Here is a 21,310-nt window from a genome sequence, read left to right as displayed (position 1 = left end):
TGTGGAGGCGGCATTGGTGGATGATGGATTTCGTCCCAATTCCATTCTTGCCCGATATAGGGAGATTCAGGGACTTATCCATTCTCCGCAAGGGGAGCTTTTGAGTGAATGCACCTATCACTCGTACGTCACTCAGATAAGGGAAGGGCTGTGAAGTTTCAATACCAAAGCTGTAATACCCGGCTAGACTCCGGTATTGGAATTCCTACCGTCCGGTGGAATCTCGGATGTCGGAAGCCTCTAGTAGGGTAGAAACATGTTTTCATAAAATGTTTTAAGGTATTTCATGGTTTAAGTATGAAAATTAAATGAGTTTTTGCATGAAAAGTCTTTGGAGGAAAACCCAGGTTCGGCCGCCGAAAGTCAAGTTCGGCCGCCGAACATGCATGCGTTTTGGAGGCACGTTAGGCCCCCGAAAGCATGAGTGAGGGAAGTCCAGGTTCGGCCGCCGAAAGTCAAGTTCGGCCGCCGAACATGGCATGCATGCGGAGGCACATTCAGCCCCCGAACGTGGCCTGGCCAGCCACCTATAAAAGGGTCCCTTAGGTCCGAACGGGCGAGCTTTTTCTCCCCCGTTGTCCGCCAAGGTGAGTCTCCGCCACCCCTCCCTCGATCTTGAGTGTTTTCCTTAGATCTTCCATGATTTTCACGGGTTTTAACTTCTGTTTTGAAGATTTGTGAGTAAAGAGCAAGTTTTGGGTACTTGGAGGTTCAAAGAGCTCAATCTCTCCATCTCCAAGCTAGGATCGCCTTTCCTCTCGTTTCTTCAAGAGGTAAGCTCGGATCCACCCTTGTTATGTGTTTTAAACAAGCTTTTAAGTTGTTTTATGGGTAGAGATGCATGTTTAGGCTTGTTGATGAATTTATGGGTTTTGATGTTTTGATGAACAATGTATGTTGATTTTTGTGTGTTTGAAGTGTTGTAGTTGGGGTATATGCTAGTTTGAGACCCCTAGGTGTAATGTATGATATGTATGCATGTTTTAGAACAAGTTTATGCATGATTGGTGAGTTTGGAGGCAAAAATGCATAAGGGAGCCAAGTTTCTGCCCTTAGGCAGAAACCAGGTTCGGCAGCCGAAGGAGCTTTCGGCCGCCGAACATGGCTGGGGAGGCAGGCCTTTCGGCTGCCGAAGTTGCCCCCAAAAAGAGACTTTCGTCTCTGTCTGGGACTTTCGGCCGCCGAAGGTGCCGCCAAACATGCATGAGTTTCGCCTCTGTCTGGGACTTTCGGCCGCCGAAGGTGCCGCCGAACCTGCCTGACTTTCGGCTCTGGAGGGACTTTCGGCCGCCGAACCTGCCGCCGAAAGTGCCCTGTCCATCCATTTCTTGCATGATTTTATGTGATGTTTTCAGGGGTTTTTGGGGAGTATGTTAGAGTTATGTTTATGTATGTTTGGTCCCTCATTAGAGTCCACCTGCGTAGGTTCGGACCCGAGGAACCGAGGACCCCAGCAGTGAGCCAGCTGCTACAGAGTTTGTCAGAGCTAGCCAGAGGTGAGTGGAATAAACTTTAAGTTTTAAAATAAATGAAATATGAATTTTGAGCATGATCCATGCATCATGAACGCCATGAGATATAGTAGGTTGCTTGCATTAGTATTCACGAATATGTTGCATTACATTTATGATGTTGATGTGGATTGGTCATTGGATGATCCTTTAGTCCTCATATGATATGATGATGTTATGGCATGATATGGTATGGAAGTCCAGGTTGTACCCATTCTACGTCCCTGGCACGATGTAAGAGGAAGTCCAGGTTGTACCCATTCTACGTCCCTGGCACAGTTGGACTGTATGATATGTTATGTTAAGAGAAAGACCGGTTGTACCCATTCTACGTCCCGGCACAGTTGGACTATGTAGAGGACTATTGGTGACAATACCATCCGAGATGTGATTAGTTGTGATGTGTTGCGTTACATAATGGCATGAAATTTTAATATATGATTTCACTATTCTGCTCACTGGGCTTTGTAGCTCACCCCTCTCCCCTAACCCCAGATGTGCAGGTACAGGGTAGACCAGGAGGTTAGCCAGAGTTTGAAGTATGTCTATGTAATAGTTAGATTGTGGACATGACAATTGTACTATGATGTAATGTAAGAGATTTCAGTATGTTATAAAATGAAGTATATTGAGGTTATAGATGTGCTTGACCCTATGAGTATTGTAATCCCTTGTTGATGCATGATCTTAGATATTTGATGTTACAGATGGAAGCCAACTCATCTCATGTTGTATCGCCCGTTGGGGCATTGATGAGATCCCACAGAGGGATCACGATTATGATCATGACTATGTATATGTATGTTCAGGTTGAGTTGGATATGTGAAGGAAAAGTTTTAAATTTTTATGCATGTTGTTGATCATGTATGGGATTATACAGGTTTACAGGTTATATGTTAGGCTTGCTACGGGTTCCGGCGGCCTTAAGTCGACCCGGATCCTAGCGCCGATAGCGGTCTGATTTTCGGGTCGTTACAAAAGCTAACTATTTTTTGAAATCTATGTGGGAAACTGGGTCATGTGGAGACTTTTTGTGACTTGCTGCTAAGGTAGAAGAAAGAAGATATCAAGTTTGATTAGGGTGATTTCCTCAGAACACCTGTTTGTCGGAACCAGAGACCGACAAGCCTGTGACTGCGTGATTCTGGCAATTCTGCTCCGCTGGGATTTGTGGCGGGATTAGCATCAACTAGCAATTTTGAAAACACTAATTTGGCAGCACATAATAGACAATTCTCCTTATTTGGCAAAAGTCAACCCATTGTAAATAAGGAGACTGAGAACCATATTATGGACATGGACAAGAATTCTGTGGGACAAGGCAGTTCTAATAAGCTTGATGAGGAGATTGCAGCCCGAATAAATGATGATACTAAAAAAAGACCAAGAAACACTAAACATAACATTGTTATAGGTTTTATTTTCTCTCAACAGGATGCCTCTAACCGCACCCCTGCGAATGTTAATTTGACAGGCAACAGTGAAGCGATTCATTTTGTCAAAGGTCGGAATAGTTGAAAGAAATGATCGTCTTGTATTGAAACTGCCGAGGACTCGGCAATCCTCAGATAATTAATGCATTGAAAGATTTGATTACTAGTTACAAACGGACATTTTATTTTTGATGGAAACAAAAACTCTTAGTTTTCGTATGGAATTTTTTCATAGTTTTTTACATTTTGATGGTTGCTTCTCAGTCAATAGATAAGGATTGGGAGGAGACCTTTCGTTAATGTGGAAGAGTCATGTGTTGTTTCTGTGATTGACTTTTCTTCAAATTTTATTGATTCGGTTATTTCAGCAGGTAATGTTCAATGGATGTTTACTAGTTATTATGGATTTTTGGAATCGCAACGACGATGTCAGTCTTGGAACCTTATTCAAGCTTTATATCGTAGAAACTCTATTCCGTGACTTTGTTCAGAAGACTTTAATGATTTATGCTCAAGATGGGAAAGAAAGAGGAACATTTTTACCAAATTACCTTATATAGGGGTTTGATTTTGAATGATTGTAAATTTTTATTAGACTTTATAACTAATATTTCTGTTAGATAAGTTCGTCGTAATGCTACTTTGACTAGAGAATCTATTAGGTATAGTCGTCTCTTGTCGTAATATTATTTTAACTGCTCATACTTTGGCTAGAAAATCTACTAGGTATAGTCGCCTCTTTATTTGGAATGATATCCCTTTTTATTTCATGAAGTTTTATTAATACAATTACTAGTTTTGCTTTAAAAAAAAATATAATTATAAATTATAAGTAATAATAAAAATTTGTAAAACTAATTAATAAAAAATAAAAATTTAATACATTTATTTATTATTTTTAGAAACATTTAGGAAAAAAATACAAAATAAATTGATCGAAAATAAAATTATATCCATCTTAATGGATTTTTTTAAATATAAAATATGTGGAGTGTCAATACTGCTGCTTTGCTTGTATCTTCACTGAAATTATATTTTCTAAGTAACGGTTAAAACGAACGAACCGATGAAGCAATCATCAAAATAAAACAAACCGACGTTTTAATGGATTTTTTTAAAAAAATTATTTTTGATAATAAACAATTAATTAAAACTTAATGACAATTTTTTTTTCCTCAATGAACAGCAAACGGAATTCAATTGGAGCCGTTAACTATATTTAAGCCACGATTTTAAATCCCCAATAAATTAAAAAAGTAATTAATTACTTGTTCTCCTATTATTTTTATTATATATATATATATAAAAATCGGTATTAATTTCTGATATCTTCTACTTTTCGAATCTCTCAAAATTTTTACGAGCGCTATCACTTCCCCTTCTCTCTCTTCAAAAAACCCTTTTCTAGGGTTAGGGTTTTTTCTTCGGCCATTAATTATATCTTCTCAATTTTAGGGTTAGGGCTTATCTTGTACTGTTCTTATTCTCTAGGGTTAGTTCATCTATTCTTTGATTCGGTTTTTAGTCTGGGTTTCGGCGCTTGTGTTCGTTTCGTGGTTCTGGATCTGTACTAGTGGTAAATTGATGGACTTAAGAAAGAGAGGGAGGCCCGAAGCTGGCTTCAACGCTAATGGAGGATTCAAGAAATCTAAGCATGGTAAGTTATTTTCTTTTTCTGGCGTTACTTAAACTGTTGTTTTATTTATTTCGTTTTGCAATGCTCTTTGGTCTTATACGTAACGAGATTGAAGCATTAGTTTTGGGATTAATGTGTTAAATGTAGAATTGGTGGGTTTCTGCTTATTACCAGTTAAATTTTAAGCAGAGTTCGCTCATATTGTTGATGTCTCTGTATATGCTTTTGAGCATAGTTTTGCTGTTAGTTGTGAACTGCAGTGTTGTACCAAGGCTGGAGTCGTATTTTCACTTAACGAGGCCCTTTTTTGTACATGTTGGGGATTGTTGCTTGATGCACTTGAATATTGGACCAGAGTTCTGAAACCGACAGAACTATGGAGTGAAATATTGAAAGAGGTTTAATGATAATATTCAATTCCGATGAAAAATATTCCCATAGTGACATTATCCTTTTGCAGATCCTTAATCCTTATCACTATGTGGCATACATGTTCTGCTGTTTTGGCTAGTTTTATTTCCTTGAATTCTCCTTATGCAACACTGGAAAAACATCATTGGTTGGTTGTCATTTTCTTATATATATGTAGAAATTAATTTGGAAAAACTCTATCTTTCAGTTGGTCTAAACAATGAGGCATTTGGAGCACAATGGAAAAATTGATTTCTTTAAAGCAAAAACCTGTGACTGCCAGCAATATTTGATAGTTGTTTGCCATGGCTGGTGTGTCTATAGTTTTGTTTGTGAGTTTCTGCAAGTTTGGAGGTTCTTCCACCTTGACAATAGTTAATATTTTTCTTTCAACCAGAAAAGTGATTTCTGTTCTATTATTTTTCTTACATGCTCTGACCCCTTGCAGATGATTTTATTTCATAAGCATTTTTCTGAAACAAAAATAGCTTAATCGATTCATATATGATTATTTTTCTGTGTACTACTGTTCCTTTAATATATTGTATAGTTGTCCTTTTCCAGTACAGTCTGTAATTCTTTGCTATTCATAGAAAGCCTGAATATATGGTGTGTGGCTTTTTAACTGTCATTTAGTTACACAGATAGCCGTCCTCTATGCCAATTTCATATAGTCTGTTTGCTTTTTGCTTATCAAAAAACAATAACTATTTTTTATGCACAAGTCTGGTTTTACACCAACTATTGTTGGTTTTACTTGCCTGCTTGATCCTCTCTCTCTCTCTTTAATGAATGTGTGTGTGTGCTTGGTATGGGATAATAAGAAACCACCTATGGTGGCACCCAAATCAATTTTTAACTTTTTAATGCTATTGGAAGAAATTTGTTGGACTATTCATAGAGGGTGTTAAGTTGTTGGAATTACAACTTGGGAGTTAAGTTAAAATGTTGGTGGATGCTATGTAGGAATGAGACAGACATTAGAACTTAATTGTCAATGGATATCTTTTTACCATAATTTATGACCCTTGTATATTTTGAAAATCTACTTACGGAAGCTTCAATCATTATTTTAATCTATTCTGGATTAAAATAAATTAAAAACCTGTAGACATGTTAACTAAGAACAGGTAGTTAATGTCTTGTAACAGAAATGGACTCCTTATCAACTGGTGTAGGAAGCAAATCGAAGCCATGCACCAAGTTTTTCAGGTTCAGATCTTTTCTCACTTAAGTATTTGAATCACATTTTCTTTAATGTTATAAGTTATTGTAATAATTTAATTTATTATTTTACAAGATAAGATTATAAAATGCTCTAATGAAGTGGGTATTTATAGCTGTTACACAGGTATTGTAAGTCAAGTTAATTAATGTAATTTACTAAATACATTGTCTACTTAATTGATTTATATGGTTGTCATGGCTCAATATTGCAAACATTTTCTTCCACTCATATGATGAAGTCATGAATATAGTATTGAATTCCCAGTGTTAAGTGTTTTGTTACAGCTATTGAACACAACTTTCTGTTGGTAAGTCATAAATAAAGAACCTACCTAAGTAATATGAACAGCAGTGGACTGTTTGTGCTATTGAACCCAACCTTCTAGCAGCAAATAAGATAAGATTATGAAATGCTCTAGTGAAGTGTGTATTTATAGCTGTTGTACAGTTAATTGCTTTGTCAGTCAAGTTAATTAGTGTAATTAACTAGATACATGGTCTACTTAATTGATTTATATGGATGTCATGGCACAATAATGCAAACATTTTTCTTCAACTCATATGAAGTGGTGAAGTAATATCGAATGCTAAATTTCCCAGTGTTAAGTGTTTTGTTACAGCTATTGAACACAACTTTCTGTTGGTAACTCGTATATAAAGTAAGATGAATAGCAGTGGACTGTTTGTGCTATTGAACCTAACCTTCTAGCAGTAAGTTTACTCATAAACAAGGTAACCAATGAAAGTTGATGAATTGCACACAGGTATGTATGACAGGCAATAATTTTTCTTGGTTTACTTCGTAACCTGATAAGATCTATAGTTAAATTTTTCATGTTATTACAGCTGGTGCTGTATGAATGCTCTAGTATATGATAAAGGCCTTTCAGTTTCTAATTTTATCACCTTTACAGAGGTTGGACTCCACATGAATGTTAATTTAACATAGGCTTTGGTTCTTTTCCCTTTCTGTGGACTTTGCTTTGGTACTGCATGACATCTTGATAATGAACCTGTATTTGAAATATTTCAAATTTCTTGGTTTTTCTGTTTGAGTTTGTTAGAGTATCAGAATCATTCTTGTGAAGCATCTTGATTTTCTTTGGTAAAGTCTTAGTACCAGTTGCAGGCCTTGTTTCTTTCGGTTCCTACAATTTTCATATATTTGGTGGATTGATTTGTGAAACTGATTTGATCTATTCTGCTTGGATTGCAGTACGGCTGGCTGTCCGTTTGGTGAGAGCTGCCATTTTCTGCACTATGTTCCAGGTGGCTACAATGCTGTAGCCCAGATGATGAATTTGGGGCCAGCTGTCACTCCAGTTTCTAGAAACATGGCAGCTGCACCAGCAGTTTCTAATGGTTCTGCTCCACCTGCAGTTAAGAGTCGCATGTGCAACAAATATAATTCTGCTGAAGGTTGCAAGTTTGGGGATAAATGCCATTTTGCACATGGTGAGTGGGAACTTGGCAGGCCTATTGCTCCCTCCCATGAAGATCCTCGTGCTATTGGAGCCCTTCCAGGCCGTATGGGTGGTCGGATGGAACCCCCTTCACCTGGTCTTGCTGCTGGCTTTGGCGCCTCAGCCACTGCAAAAATCAGTGTGGAAGCTTCCCTTGCTGGAGCAATCATTGGTAAAGGTGGTGTGAATTCCAAGCAGATCTGCCGCCAAACAGGAGCCAAGTTATCCATCAGGGAACATGAGACGGATCCTAATCTCAGGAACATCGAATTTGAGGGATCATTTGAACAGATTAAGCAAGCCAGCGCCATGGTTTCAGACCTAATCGCCAGTGTTAGTGCTGCAAATGCCCCAGCAAAATCCATTGGAGTGGCTGGGGGTGGCCATGCAGGAAGCAACTTCAAAACTAAGATATGTGAAAATTTTAGCAAAGGGTCATGCAGCTTTGGTCAAAGATGCCACTTTGCTCATGGAGCTGCTGAATTACGCAAGTCAGGGATGTGATGAGGCCCATCAGTTGTCGTAGTTAGTTGAGTGCACATGCTGTTGTTCTATCTTTTGTATTAATGAGAGCTCTGCTTAAAGGTGATGGCTGTGCAATGCTGCTAAGTGACAGCGATGAAACCATTAACTGAGTTTTTCTGCTTTTTTCTTTTTTGAGTTTATTAGATCTATCATAGCTATAGTCACCCTTTTCTTCACTCGTTCCGAATTTTTAGTGCTGTGCGTTAGCTTGTTTGTATTTGACATGGTATTGTGTCCGTGGGAAGAAGATTTTGTTCAACTCGCTAGAAATCCTGCAATTAGAACGTTTCGTTTCCTTTAATTAATTTGTCATATTATGACTTGCATTGTTAAGGCAATGGTTTCATTTCAAAGTAGCATTCATTTGTAATGCAAGTTACTTAAATTGGGAAAAAGATTTAAATGAAAAAAATAGCTACATGCATCTCGATGTGGGTAAGTTGTCATCTTACGCATTGCTGGTACATTTTAACGGAAAAAACATTATATGATTCTTGTAAATTTTTAAAATAAAAGATTTAATTTTTGTCGTTTGATTAATATAGTTTTCAATGAGAGACGGTAAAATTTCAGAATTGAAAACGTCTACAAGAGTAATACTCAAAGAAGACAAGTGTTCATCACCAATGGGGGCAAAAGTTGAGAAAATTTGATGGGAGAGGTGAAAGCGTGTGACAGAATCAAAGCATTCTCGAAATATAACAATTAGACTATTAATGTTTTTGGAACAATTCAACAACAACTCTCCCTTTTTGTATTATTTTCAATGCTAACCAAAAATCAACTAAATATTCGTGTCCGTTAATTAATTTGTATGTCATGCATTTGTGTTCAAGCATACAGGATTAATATTCGGAATAATCAGCTGTGTATCCTAAATAATTCAATTAACCAGAAAAACGAGTACATCAAAGTTTGTAGTCCATGCAATGTGCTAATTTTTCTGAGACAGAAGAAACGTACCAATGTAAGTCACTTGCAGAACTTATCCACTTGAATCACAATCTTTTCACCAAAGTTTGTTTGTAATCAATCACAGTTTATTGTAATTTATTTGAAGCCCTCCTAAAATCAATGATTATTACTTGAATATCTAAACTTGTTTTAGTTCTAATAGACTAACATTTACGTTTCCATTAATAATTAATATTTTTAAAAAGTAAGGAGATTGTTTGTTGAACTGGACAACTAACGGAGCTGGCTTTATTTTTTTTCCCAAATTTAGAAACTGGCAAAAAAGTATATTTCTATAATTTAGCCGTTCAATTATTTATATCATGCCATTACAATTTATCATTATTTTTGCTACTCTCTTTCAATTTTCACTACCAAAGCAATTTTGTTTTACAAAAGATAAGCCAACAACATTTAAATGAAGAGTATAACCGGATGGAGACCGAACTCAAAATCTGCAGATCGACTGAAATAATTATAACCAGGCAAACCAGGTGCTTCAAGCATTAACATTACAACAACAGCAGAAGTTTTTGTACGTCTTCTGTTTTCGATTCCCTTACAGAACTATTTCTTCCTTCACTCACAAAAACTTAAAATAAAAAAAAAACTTGCATTTGAATTAGTTGCTTCTCCATTTTCTTTTATATTCGCCCCTTTTCAATATATCTCTTGTTTAATAGATTTTCCAAAAAATAAAAACACTTCGTTTTTCATTTGACTATAAAATAAAAGGAAAATAAGATGGGGAAAAAGACAACTTTTATTCAACTGCTAAAAAAAAGTCTCCACAACAAAAGAAAATTACATCACCACAGTTTTTTTTTTTTTTTTAATTTATTTTTTTACTCATACTAACCCACCAAAAAGGAAAAGGAGAATACAAAAGCACAGTGAATCAACAACTGATTGACCCATTCCACCACCAGACAGTGCCCTACTGCCATCTAAACACGGGGGTCGTGACCGGTGGCGCCGCCATAAGCAGCTCCGGGAGCACCCGTCGTGTAGGTTGTATGGCCACCAGCCCTGGCTGCCTGCTTGGCTGCTGCGTTCTCTTCACGCGCCTCCTGTTTCCTTAATTCTGCCTCTGCCTTCCTCTCTTCCTTCTTTTCAGTTGCCATTTCCTTCTCCATTGGATCATGTGCTGTCATCTTCTCCCCCTGCAACTCACAAAAAGTCCCAATGAATAAACTTAATTTACTTATCACTTCTGTCTCAACGAAAAATTTAATAAGATCAAAAATTTTTTTGAAAAAAACAATCCAAAATCCTAAAGTAAATAAAAGTGATCATAAAAAAAATTTAAACAAAAAGAGGAGACGTTAGTATAAAGGACCTTCTCTTGGATGGAGGCTTTGGTCTTCTCCATGCCAGCCTTCGCAGAGGCTGCAGCGTTAGCGGCGCCTTCCTTCATGGACTGCATCTTTGTTCTCTTCTTCTTCTTCTTCTTCTTTCACCCAAAAACTTGAACTTATTGTAGGATTTGGACTTTGATGGTGACCCGTGATTAACAGTTCCAACTTTATATAGGCAAACAAGAGCTTCTGTTGTGCTCACAGGTGGCAACTGTTAGGGGACACGTGGGTTCCTGTGAGTAATCGTCATCCGCTTGTTCTGACACGTGAATTGTAACTCTGAAGATTTTTATACGTGGCGAGTTTTAGATGTTTGTGTGGCGACATGAAGCAGGCAGTTGCTACGCGTGTCGGTTCCATCCATTTCTAGGTCTTCTCTTTTGGTCTTTTCCTCTAGACCCGAAGAATTTGCTCTTGGTCTTGTTGCACGCTTGCAGCCCGGATTATTGGTAGAAATTTTATAGGTCAATTGAAGAAATCTTCTGTTTTTTTTTTTTCCCGGAAAATAGAGTAGCACAAGAAATTCGATTATTCTATAGGTTAATAATTGATTATAACATAATATATGTAAAATTTATCATAATTATGGTAATACAATTCTCATATATAATACTTGTACTATGAAATTTTTCATAAAAAAATTTATTTTAAATTTCTTAAAATTATTAAATTGTATATAATTACTTTTTCATTTAATATTTTTTAGTTACAAATTTCTCTTTTAATCTAAATTTATAAAAATTAATCCCCAATTATTAATAAAATATTTGTTTTTCTTTATAGGAGGTAAAATAGGGAAAAATAATTTTATGTGTATATAATTCTTGGCAGCTTCTTCAATTGAAATTACATGGTGAACAACTAGATAAACACATAGATTTGGATTAGGGATGGAGAATTTTTGAATATCTTATTGATCCAATTATAATAAAATTTGTTTGAAAAGTTATAATTGAATTTATAAAGAGATTTAATTTAAAAATTGATATTCGTGATAAATTTAAATTAAATTTAAATTTTATGTATGAAATATTCATGGTTTGAAATCATTTATATAAATAATTAATTTAATTAAAAATTATATTTTATAATAATATTTATAAATTTTTCATATGTTTTTATTTAAAATTTAGAATTTAAATATTTTTTTAGAAATATTAAATTTTTTTAAAAAATTATTAATGAAAAATATATATTTTTTTAAATTATTAATTAAAATATATAATATTTGAGAGCTTTAATGAAATTTAAAATAAATTTAAATTTCTTTTCTTTTTTATTGATTTCTTTTTTATTAATGAAATCGATTTCTTTTTTATTAATTTCTTTTCTTTTATTTTCTCTTCACATCCAAACAAAGGGTAAGATTTTAAACACTAATCTAAGACTTGGTTCCTGAAGCTTGATAACAAAAATGGCAGAAGCTGTGGTTTCATTTGTCGTACAAAAGCTAGGCGATTTGCTCATAGAAGAAGTAACATCCCTCTATGATGTCCAATACCAAGTTGAGTCAATTGAGAGGGAGTTGACTCGGATGCAGTGCTTCTTGAAGGATGCAGACGCCAAGCAAAAGGGTGATATGAGGGTCAATAACTGGGTGAGAGACATAAGAGATGTTGCCTTTGATGTTGAAGACATCATCGACACCTTCGTCCTCAAGTTAGCATGCCAAAGAAGAAGATCTGGATTAATGGGGTTCACTGCAAAATTCAAATACTGCTTCAGAGATTTGGCAGCAAGGCGTCAACTTGCTGAGGATATACGGAGTATTAAGAGGAGGATTTGTGAGATTTCCACTGGTAGAGTTACTTATGGGATTGAAAACATTGGAGGGGATAATGCCCCTTATGTGTGCGAGAAAATGCGTGAGCGAAGACGATCCTCCCCCCATGTTGATAATCATGATGTTATTGGATTCGATGAAGACATTAACATGTTGGTATTGCGATTGGTAGATCTAAGGTTATTGAGGAGGAGAGTGATTTCTATTGTTGGGATGGGGGGCTTGGGAAAGACTACTTTAGCCAAGAAAGTGTATAATTGTACCGAGGTTAAGAGGCATTTTGATCTTTGTGCATGGGTTTATGTTTCTCAAGACTACAGAGCAAGAGAGATTTTACATGAGATTGGAAGAAGGGTTTTGAGCATTAGCAAAGACAACTTAGCTGCAATGAATAAAGATGATCTAGAGGAGAAACTTTACAGGGTTTTGAGCAAGAAGAGGTATTTGATCGTCTTGGATGATATATGGAAAATTGAAGTTTGGGATGACTTGAAAGCCATCTTTCCAGATGTCATGAATGGTAGTAAACTGTTGTTTACTACCCGCATTAAGGAAGTAGCTATGCATGCCGATCCGAGCAGCCCTCTGCATGAGCTACATTTTTTGAGTGCTGCTAAGAGTTGGCAGCTGTTTACGAAGAAAGCCTTTCCAATGCTGGTGGAAACTGGTTCATTTGCTTGTCCTCCAGAGCTGGAGAGATTAGGAAAACAAATAGTTGCCAAGTGTGGAGGCTTGCCCCTTGCAATCGTCATTCTAGGAGGGCTTTTATCTAGAAAAGAGAAAACCACTTGTGTTTGGTCGAGGGTGCTGCAGAGTGTAAATTGGCAGCTGACTCATGATCCTAATAAGCTGTTAGAAATTCTGGCTCTGAGTTACAATGACTTGCCATACTACCTGAAGCCTTGTTTCCTTTACTTTGGTCTTTTCCCTGAAGACTTGGAAATTCCTGCTCCAAAACTAATGCTATTTTGGATAGCTGAAGGATTTGTTCAGCAAAGGGGAGAAGAAGCTATGGAAGACGTTGCAGAAGATTTCTTGGAAGAGTTGATTGACAGGAGCATGGTTCAAGTAGTGGAGAGGAGGTATGATGGTAAAATCAAGGCTTGCCGAATTCATGATCTTCTGAGAGACCTTGCAATATCTGAGGCTAAAGAATGTAAGTTTCTAGAAATCCTTGATGGTTATACTTGTGATTCAATGATTAGAGCTCGTAGAATCGCAATCCATACCACTCTTGATATGTACCTGCACCTAAGGCACTCGAATCTTCACCTTCGTTCTTTGCTACGCTTCACAACGTCTGATGAATACCTTCAGAGTCATCAATGGACACACTTCGGTGACTGCCACAAATTGCTTCGAGTGCTTGATCTCCAGGGTGCTATTGTATCTATATTGCCAAAAGCAACTGGGGAACTCATTCATTTGCGGCACTTGGGGTTGAAGAATACTGGTTTGAAGAGGTTCTCATTCCCCATAAACAACTTGAGCAAGCTACAAACTCTTGACATTAGGGCTACCAAGCTTAGCAGAATGCCAAAAGAGTTATGGAAGATGCAAAGTTTAAGGCGCCTGTATTTCCACAGGATTGCAATAACAGGGCGTTTCCCAGATCATGTTTCTGCAACAAATCTCAGAACATTATCAACCGTCTCAATATATGGAAATAATTGGGTTCCTAATTTCCTTGGCAAGCTGACAAACCTTAGGAAATTGGGCATTGAGGGATACCATGTTTCTCAAACTGAGGCATTGTCCAATGCTTTAGTCAAATTAAGCAGTTTAGAGATTCTTCAGTTAAAGGGAGCTGATCCTATTTCGGATCCAGTTTTGAGGTTGATCTTTAAATTACCCAACATTTACAAGCTGCATCTTTCAGGCGCTATGGACAAGCTTCCTGACCCTGGAGAAATCCAACCGAATCTCACTAAACTATGCCTGGAAATGTCACAGCTTGAGCACGACTCATTTGTAACAATGGAGAGACTACCCAATCTTAAGATGCTCAGGTTGCTGTCAAATTCCTTTTGTGAAAAGGAAATGGTCTGCTCATCAGGTGGATTTCCTAAGCTTCATTGCTTAGAAATCCGAGAATTGGAAAAGTTAGAGGAGTGGAGGATTGATGTAGGAGCCATGCCAGGTCTTAGACGCTTGATCATCCATGATTGTGAAAATCTGAAGATGATTCCTGAAGGATTGCAGTATATTACCACTCTTAAAGAAGTGGTCATAGAGGGTATGGCTGATGAATTTGAAGCTAGGATTCAACAAGATTGTGGGAGTGATTGGCATAAAGTTCAGCATATACCATCCATTGTCATAAGAATGTAGACTAAAATCATATTTATTTGTTTACTTCTTTTATTTTAATGCATTTGCAACATCATCTTATTAATTTATTCTTACAGAGTCCTCATTTGTGAAATGCTTGGAATTTACTTCTGTTGGAAAACCAGGTCTCCAATGCTTCCCAGGCCATTTCTGCAATCCTCAAGAAGGTAATTCTGATTGCATTTCTGTTCAATTCTTTTCATTATATTGTTTTTTTCTTTTGTTCCTCCCCAAGCAATTCTCTGGCTTATGCTTTAGCTTAGTGCATTCTGCTAATGATTGAGAAGGTGCCTAATGAACTAATGGCTCTCACCCTTGTTGATGTTTCTAATGATTGAGAAGGTGCCTAATGAACAAATGCCTAATGAACAAAATATAATCTGTTGGATGAAAATAGAAAAATAATAAATGTGAAAAATAAAAATAAATGAAAATAATAAGCAATATTTTATTAGTAAGAGAGGGTAATTAATTATAGCACTCTGTTTCAACAAATAATATCACAAGTGCACAGTTTCTGATCAGATCCAGAAGGGCTGCATTTACAATTCTTTGGCATCATTTCTAAACCATACTTGCGTGAAAAATGAACAAAGCACACAAATTCGCCGCCGATGGCTTCACAACCACCTTGGAGTTTCTCCTCCACAGGGCACCAAGTCACATCCCCTACATATCAAATAAAATTAAAAATAAAAAAAAAATTACTTTAATTTAATTTCTTACTTCATTATAATAATAAATCATAAATATGAAAATTTACCTATAGCGACGCTGGACACGGCCAATAACATAATACAAAAAAGAAAGAGAAGAGTTTTTGGTTTCATCATCTTTTCTTCCCTTACTCTTCTCTCTCTCTCTCTCTCTCAAATTAGATTATTGTATTCTTTGCTTAACCATGCAATTCTAATTTATAGGCATCTAAATAAATTAATTTTTCAGAAAAAAAAATTAATTTTATTATTTTTTTAAAATTTCTTGTGAAATGCAAATTTATTACCTCATTTTAAGCTGTAAATCTGACACGTATCCTCCTTGTATTATTATAAACCACAGATTTGTTAACAAAAAAATTTCTATATTAACCAACTATAATATAATTAGTGAGTATGTTATACAGACCTTATAATCTTCAACAATATAATTCCATAAAATGTATTGAAGTTTTTTTTTTTTTTTTTAATTATTTGTGATTATTTTTTGTAAATAGAAACTCTTAAAAAAGAGAAGATTGTCACTTAATCATATTGATTGGTTCATGTGATTAACCAAGGAAGTAAAAGGAGGAAAAGATGGAAATAAAATAAAATTTTCATTAATAATGATTTCATGTCCACATTCTTCTAAAAGAAAAATATGAATTTATATCACAATATATAATTTTATATAGAGAATTATAAAAATATGAATTTTTATTTACTATCTTAAATATTATTGATGTGACAAATTAAATAAAAGAAAAGGTATCTAATGAAAATTTTTAATTAAGGGTCTAAACACCTATGAATTCATACCGTTAGTCCATTAACCCATGTTTATTAATATTATAAAATTTGATGATGTAAATAATTAAATTTATTTTATAATTATCAAAATAGATTTCACATGAAATAAAAATTAAAAAATATATATATAACAAAAAATGAGAGGAACCGATGAACTATCCCTATTGACTTATTCATTCCTCATTTATTTTTTAATTTTTCTTCAATTCTCTAAGTGACAATCCGCAAATATCAACAAGACAAAATTTATGGGCAACAACTGTAGATCAACAGAAAAACGAGAAGCTAACTCTCTGGATTTCTTCCGATCTCAAACTCAAACATCACAGGCTTTTGATGTAACTATATTAATCTACTGCATGTATGGGATTCAAATATCACTATTATAATCACTAGTTTATTCTTTAGAAGTAGAAATTCATAAATTCTTTGTGATCCTCTCACCTCTTTCTATGGTTGTACACGTGCTTCCTCTGGACTCGGTACAACTTTCTAGCTTCTCTTTGATTCGTCATAATTGAAGTGTATCTACTCCAAAAGGGGAAATAATTTCACTTTCCTGCCAAAATATGGTTTGTAAAAATCCACAAAACCTGCCTTGAATCTGTATAAATGATTTTACTTTAACCTGTTTTGCTGCAACTTACAATTATGCTTGTGTTCAAACCTGTTAATGCTTTTTGAAATTGTCTGGCCCATTAAGCAGCAATTGGCTTTATTGATATGATGATTGATTACTCATTAGGAACTATCTGCAGGTTAGTATGAACAGAACCCACAGCTTAGTTTGCATTTGTTGTACTGGCCAGATAATTTCTTGGGAAAATGAGGGAAGACTTGATCCCCCCTTACGATGAGAGGATAATTTGACAATTTCTGTCTTGCTTCAATGCACCGGCATGCATGTTTGCTAGGCAAAGAAGTTTCCAAATTAAACACAGTCCCAATATTTAGTGGGACAAATACTAATTTCATGTTTCATTAGTTGCTTCTGATAAACCTAGCTTTGGCACACAGCTAGTCTAGTTTACATTATGATTACTAGCATATCCTGCCACCCAAGCACTATGGCCTTGTGAGATTTCACAGTTTGCTTAATACTGTCAACTGCGAAGAACAAAAGGCCAGTGGATAAAGAATTTACAAGCAAATCCTAATTACGGAAACCGAAGTTAGTGCTCTATATCCACCACCATCATCTCATCTTCCGCTTTCCTCTCCGAATGAGAGCTGCTCTTGCTCGAGAATTATCACTCTCAGGTGATGAGTCTTCCGCAATTGTTTCTTCCTGTAACACCAAGCCACGGTTCCTGGACAACTTCCTAATAGGAGTGGTAGGTCCAGCTTCTTGAGATTCTACAGACGTTGGATTTTGTTGGCTATCACGTGATTGGTTTATTTGGTTCCTATTTGGCATTACCTCCTCCCCAACTCCAACAGATGATATCATCAACTGCAAATTTCACACTGGCACATGTTTTACAAGAAAGAAAGAATTTTCGGAAACAATACACGCGCAATGAAGAATTAGTTGTTCTTTCAAATATATAATCAGGAAATAAATTATAACTTGAAAGCAAGTTGGCTGAACAAATTAGAGAAAGCAAAGTACAAAAAGCCATTTGGACGTGTTCAGCAACATCATACCATCTTAGGCCAGGGCATTTACAAGTTTATATTTATAGAAAGCCTGTTTACATTGTCCTGTAAATCATTTCCAGATGACAAGTTCACAGATATAGCAACAAATGTAAATTTAGACTATCAGATCAACATCCAATTACCTTCCAATCCTTGAAGTCAAGTCTGAAGATAAAGTGCCTGTATACAACCTCCCCTGAGAGGACTGCACTGGCAGCAGCCGCGTTCCTTGGAGCTGCACATCATTGAAAAGAGAGAGAGGGAGCGGCTGAGAAACTATTCTTCAGCTCGTAAAATAATATAGAATGAAAAGCATTGAAGGGTCTTACAAACTAGATGCCAACCATTCTCATTCACTTTTATTTCGGCTCGCCCATCTTTAACTAGAAATGACAAAGTAAACAAATTCTCCACGGTCTGTGCAAATGAATACCTATTCAGCACTAAATTTTCAAGCTTGACACTTCTTCTCTTCCTTAAAATATTAAACATGGTTGCCATATTGTTGTCTGTATCTATTCTCTCTTCTGCCAAATGGTTATCAACAACCTGCACAAGTTTCATGAAGGCGAAATAATGGATAAAAATTCAATGAAGGATGGGGATATTATGAAAAGTGCATTCAAGGAACACATGAAAATTGCAGATAAATAACATTTATAGAGCAAGGGTGAACACTGAAGGACTAAGAAGCAAGCCGATTCAGGTTTCAACTGATCAATGAAACAAAGGTTGAGAATTTCAGTTCTTTTGTTAAGCATAAAGCAATAAAGTCCTCTTCAGAGGCTGTCCAAGGCAAGTCCTTCCGTCATTTTTTCATGAGATATGAAAAAGTGGTTGAAACCATCTTACCTCTTCAGGCTGAATACTCTCAGTTGGTTTGACACGTTTTCTAACAACAGGCTTCCGTACCTTCAATTCAGCATCCACAGGCCCAATCCTAAGAGAGAAATAAAAGTGAATCTATAACTATTGGAACTTTATAAAATAATAAATTATAATAACAAAGTTTTGTTGATATTACATTGTATGGCACCCAGGACAGCTCCTAAATATATCAGATACTGCAACTCCAATATTTTTCCAGTCCATTATGTCCCTGCCAGATTCTGCGCTGCTGGTAGGCCCATCTTGTTGTCCAAAGTCCTTAAGAAGACAAGTTATAAAATCTGAGGCAGTTATTCCATCATTTCCCTGAGCCTTGACAAAGGTCACCAGCGACTTTGTGATGTCCAAAAGAGCCTCTGCATCAGCAACTTGTTCTCTTGGTTTCTGTACTGAAATACAGTGGGGTTGGATGTGTTAACCAACAGTTAGTGAAATCATAATTAACTCTTAATTTTTATTTATTTATTAAAAAAAAAAGCTAGATGCAAGTGAAATCCAAAAAATGGCATTAAAGAAAATTTGAATATAACCACTTTTCAATTACTTCACAAACAAACTACTCAGAGTAATGAGTGTGATAACAAAAAACAGACTACTCATGATTGAGCATGAGTCAGCAAAAAACTCTATCATCAAATCTTATAAAAAAAACAAATAGAAAAACTAAATGCGTCCATCTGAAACTGAGCAACAACACAATTTAAACAACAACTCCCAATCACTTAACGGGCAACAGTAATGAGTACCTAGCTGGTGCAAGCTTTCCACTTCATGAAAGATTGAATGGAACTTATCAGAATCAACCTTTCCAATATCCTCCCTTTCGTCTATACACACAGTTCCAAAAATAACAATAATTAGTATCTGAGAACTTTTTGGTCCAATGAACATAGTTGGACTATCATTAATTTTTCTCAAGCAAAGCAGAAATTTTAAATTAAAAAACAAAACTACAAAGAATGAGAAGGTACCGATAATAAGGTTCTTTACGGCAAGATACCGTGATCGAAGAGCAGCTCCACCGGGCGAGACTGCACGGCCTGATTCACTCATCTTGTCTCCACCATCATCCGATCGTGTACTACTAGTATTAGCACTGGAAGAAGCAGAAGCAGTGCCCCGTTCTCGTTTCACGGGTCGGGTCATGAATATTGGATTTCACTTCCAGTACTTGAACAACTTCTCGGACAAGAAACCAAAGAGGGAAAGTTGATGCTGTGAAAGGTAGTTGTTGAAATTGGAAAAAACTCAAAAGAGAAAAACCCTAAATTCTTGCAATCCAAAATAAAAACGTTGCAATGGAGAAATTTGAAGAGTCTTTTTCCTCCCTCTTCACCTTCCACAGCCATTTCAGTTTCTCTCACTTTCCTTCATGGGGCTAATTTATAATGGCAGAATACTTCCCCTTCAAGGGATGACCAACGTGTGGGTTCCCGAAGCACACGTGTGAATTTTTAATTGAAAAGTATCATTTTCTAAATTCCCATTAATATATTTAAAAGATTTCTTTTTGAATTCTTTTATTTGTTAAACTTAATTAATCCTAATCCAATAAGTAATTAAGATAAAAAAATTCGTAGTTTTATTTTTAAAATAATTTATATACTAAATAAATTTTATATAATATCTTATCTGAGCATTAAAGAGTAATGGTATGGGATCGGACATTTTTAAATACTCGATCCAATTGAATTCTAATATAATAAATTTAAATAATTATAATTAAATTTAGAACGAATTTAAATTTAAAAAATAATACTGATTATGAGTTTGGATGGATTTGAGTTTTATGTGTAGAGTATGAATTATTTAAACTCGTTTATATAAATGAGTAATTTAATATAAAAAATATATTTTATGATAATATTTATAAAAAAAGTTTTTATATATTTTTATTTAAAAATTAAAACTTAAATATTTTTTTAAAAATATTAGATTTTTAAAAAAATATTATTAATGATAAATAATTTTATATAAATTATTAATTAAAATATATAAAATTAAACTAATTTGAATTTTGTTTAGATAATAATAATCGAGTCTATAATGAATTAAATAGTTTAAATTATTTTTTAATTAAATTTAAAATTAATATAAATATTACTAATATAAATTAAATTCAAATCAAATAGTTTAATTTTTATCCGTTTACATCCTACCCATCAAACTTGTTAAAGGAAGCTTTTTGTGCAAGGATTTTCCTTTTTATTATTATTTTTTTAATTTCTGAATTCTTGGATTTAGATTTTCTTTTCCACCTTGTTTTGTTGAGTATAAGATTTCTCCCATCTACGAATTGGAATAAACAAATTAAGAATTAAATTTAAAAGTTCCATACATAATTTATCCATTTTACTTTTATTTGTCACTTTAGATTTATTTAAAATTATTTATCATTTTAAAAATATTAAAGAGTATTAATTATTTTTTAAAATTTTATTGGTATATCTATTAAATATATGTCTTATTTAAATAAATTAATTCAAAAACTTTAAGTTTCTATGCAATTAATATATTCAATTTATTTAATTGATATTTTATCTCAATTTTTTAAGAATTTAAAACTACTTTCTTCATAGATAAAAATAGATAAATTAAATAATTTTTAATATTTATTCTTTTCATTATATAATTTTTATA

At 34.9% G+C, this 21,310-nt stretch overlaps 4 protein-coding genes across 6 annotated transcripts; 2 read left to right on the top strand and 2 right to left on the bottom strand.

Annotated features, from left to right (window-relative positions):
* The first annotated feature begins 4,268 nt into the window (after window positions 1–4,268).
* LOC110622957 (zinc finger CCCH domain-containing protein 14) lies at window positions 4,269–8,508 on the top strand. The gene is made up of 3 exons (XM_021767724.2): window positions 4,269–4,602; window positions 6,144–6,204; window positions 7,436–8,508. Exons 1-3 carry the CDS (start codon window positions 4,530–4,532, stop codon window positions 8,184–8,186), a joined length of 885 nt encoding a protein of 294 aa, XP_021623416.1. The 5' UTR covers window positions 4,269–4,529; the 3' UTR covers window positions 8,187–8,508.
* Window positions 8,509–9,906: 1,398 nt separating this feature from the next.
* On the bottom strand, window positions 9,907–10,664 carry LOC110623464 (11 kDa late embryogenesis abundant protein). Its single transcript, XM_021768424.2, has 2 exons — window positions 10,501–10,664; window positions 9,907–10,324 (listed from the first exon to the last, which is right to left on the bottom strand). Exons 1-2 carry the CDS (start codon window positions 10,585–10,587, stop codon window positions 10,109–10,111), a joined length of 303 nt encoding a protein of 100 aa, XP_021624116.1. The 5' UTR covers window positions 10,588–10,664; the 3' UTR covers window positions 9,907–10,108.
* Window positions 10,665–11,854: 1,190 nt separating this feature from the next.
* Window positions 11,855–14,824, top strand: LOC110622098 (putative disease resistance protein At1g50180). Its single transcript, XM_021766481.2, has 2 exons — window positions 11,855–14,629; window positions 14,711–14,824. The coding sequence occupies exons 1-2, from the start codon at window positions 11,934–11,936 to the stop codon at window positions 14,802–14,804; spliced, it is 2,790 nt and encodes a 929-aa protein (XP_021622173.1). The 5' UTR covers window positions 11,855–11,933; the 3' UTR covers window positions 14,805–14,824.
* Window positions 14,825–17,064: 2,240 nt separating this feature from the next.
* Window positions 17,065–20,033, bottom strand: LOC110622100 (non-structural maintenance of chromosomes element 4 homolog B). 3 transcript variants are annotated; one of them, XM_021766484.2, is made up of 7 exons: window positions 19,642–20,033; window positions 19,417–19,497; window positions 18,807–19,059; window positions 18,635–18,722; window positions 18,112–18,331; window positions 17,926–18,017; window positions 17,065–17,594 (listed from the first exon to the last, which is right to left on the bottom strand). In XM_021766484.2, exons 1-7 carry the CDS (start codon window positions 19,814–19,816, stop codon window positions 17,337–17,339), a joined length of 1,167 nt encoding a protein of 388 aa, XP_021622176.1. In that variant the 5' UTR covers window positions 19,817–20,033; the 3' UTR covers window positions 17,065–17,336. The 3 variants fall into 3 exon arrangements, with proteins under 3 accessions (XP_021622176.1, XP_021622179.1, XP_021622180.1); XM_021766487.2 differs by having other exon boundaries at window positions 18,127–18,331; XM_021766488.2 differs by having other exon boundaries at window positions 17,467–17,608.
* Window positions 20,034–21,310: the final 1,277 nt, after the last annotated feature.

This window comes from Manihot esculenta, chromosome 9, assembly GCF_001659605.2.
Source record: "Manihot esculenta cultivar AM560-2 chromosome 9, M.esculenta_v8, whole genome shotgun sequence".
NCBI classification, from domain to species: Eukaryota; Viridiplantae; Streptophyta; class Magnoliopsida; order Malpighiales; family Euphorbiaceae; genus Manihot; species Manihot esculenta.
The sequence above is the reverse complement of the archived record's forward strand: the minus strand, read 5'-3'. Positions and strand labels throughout refer to the sequence as shown.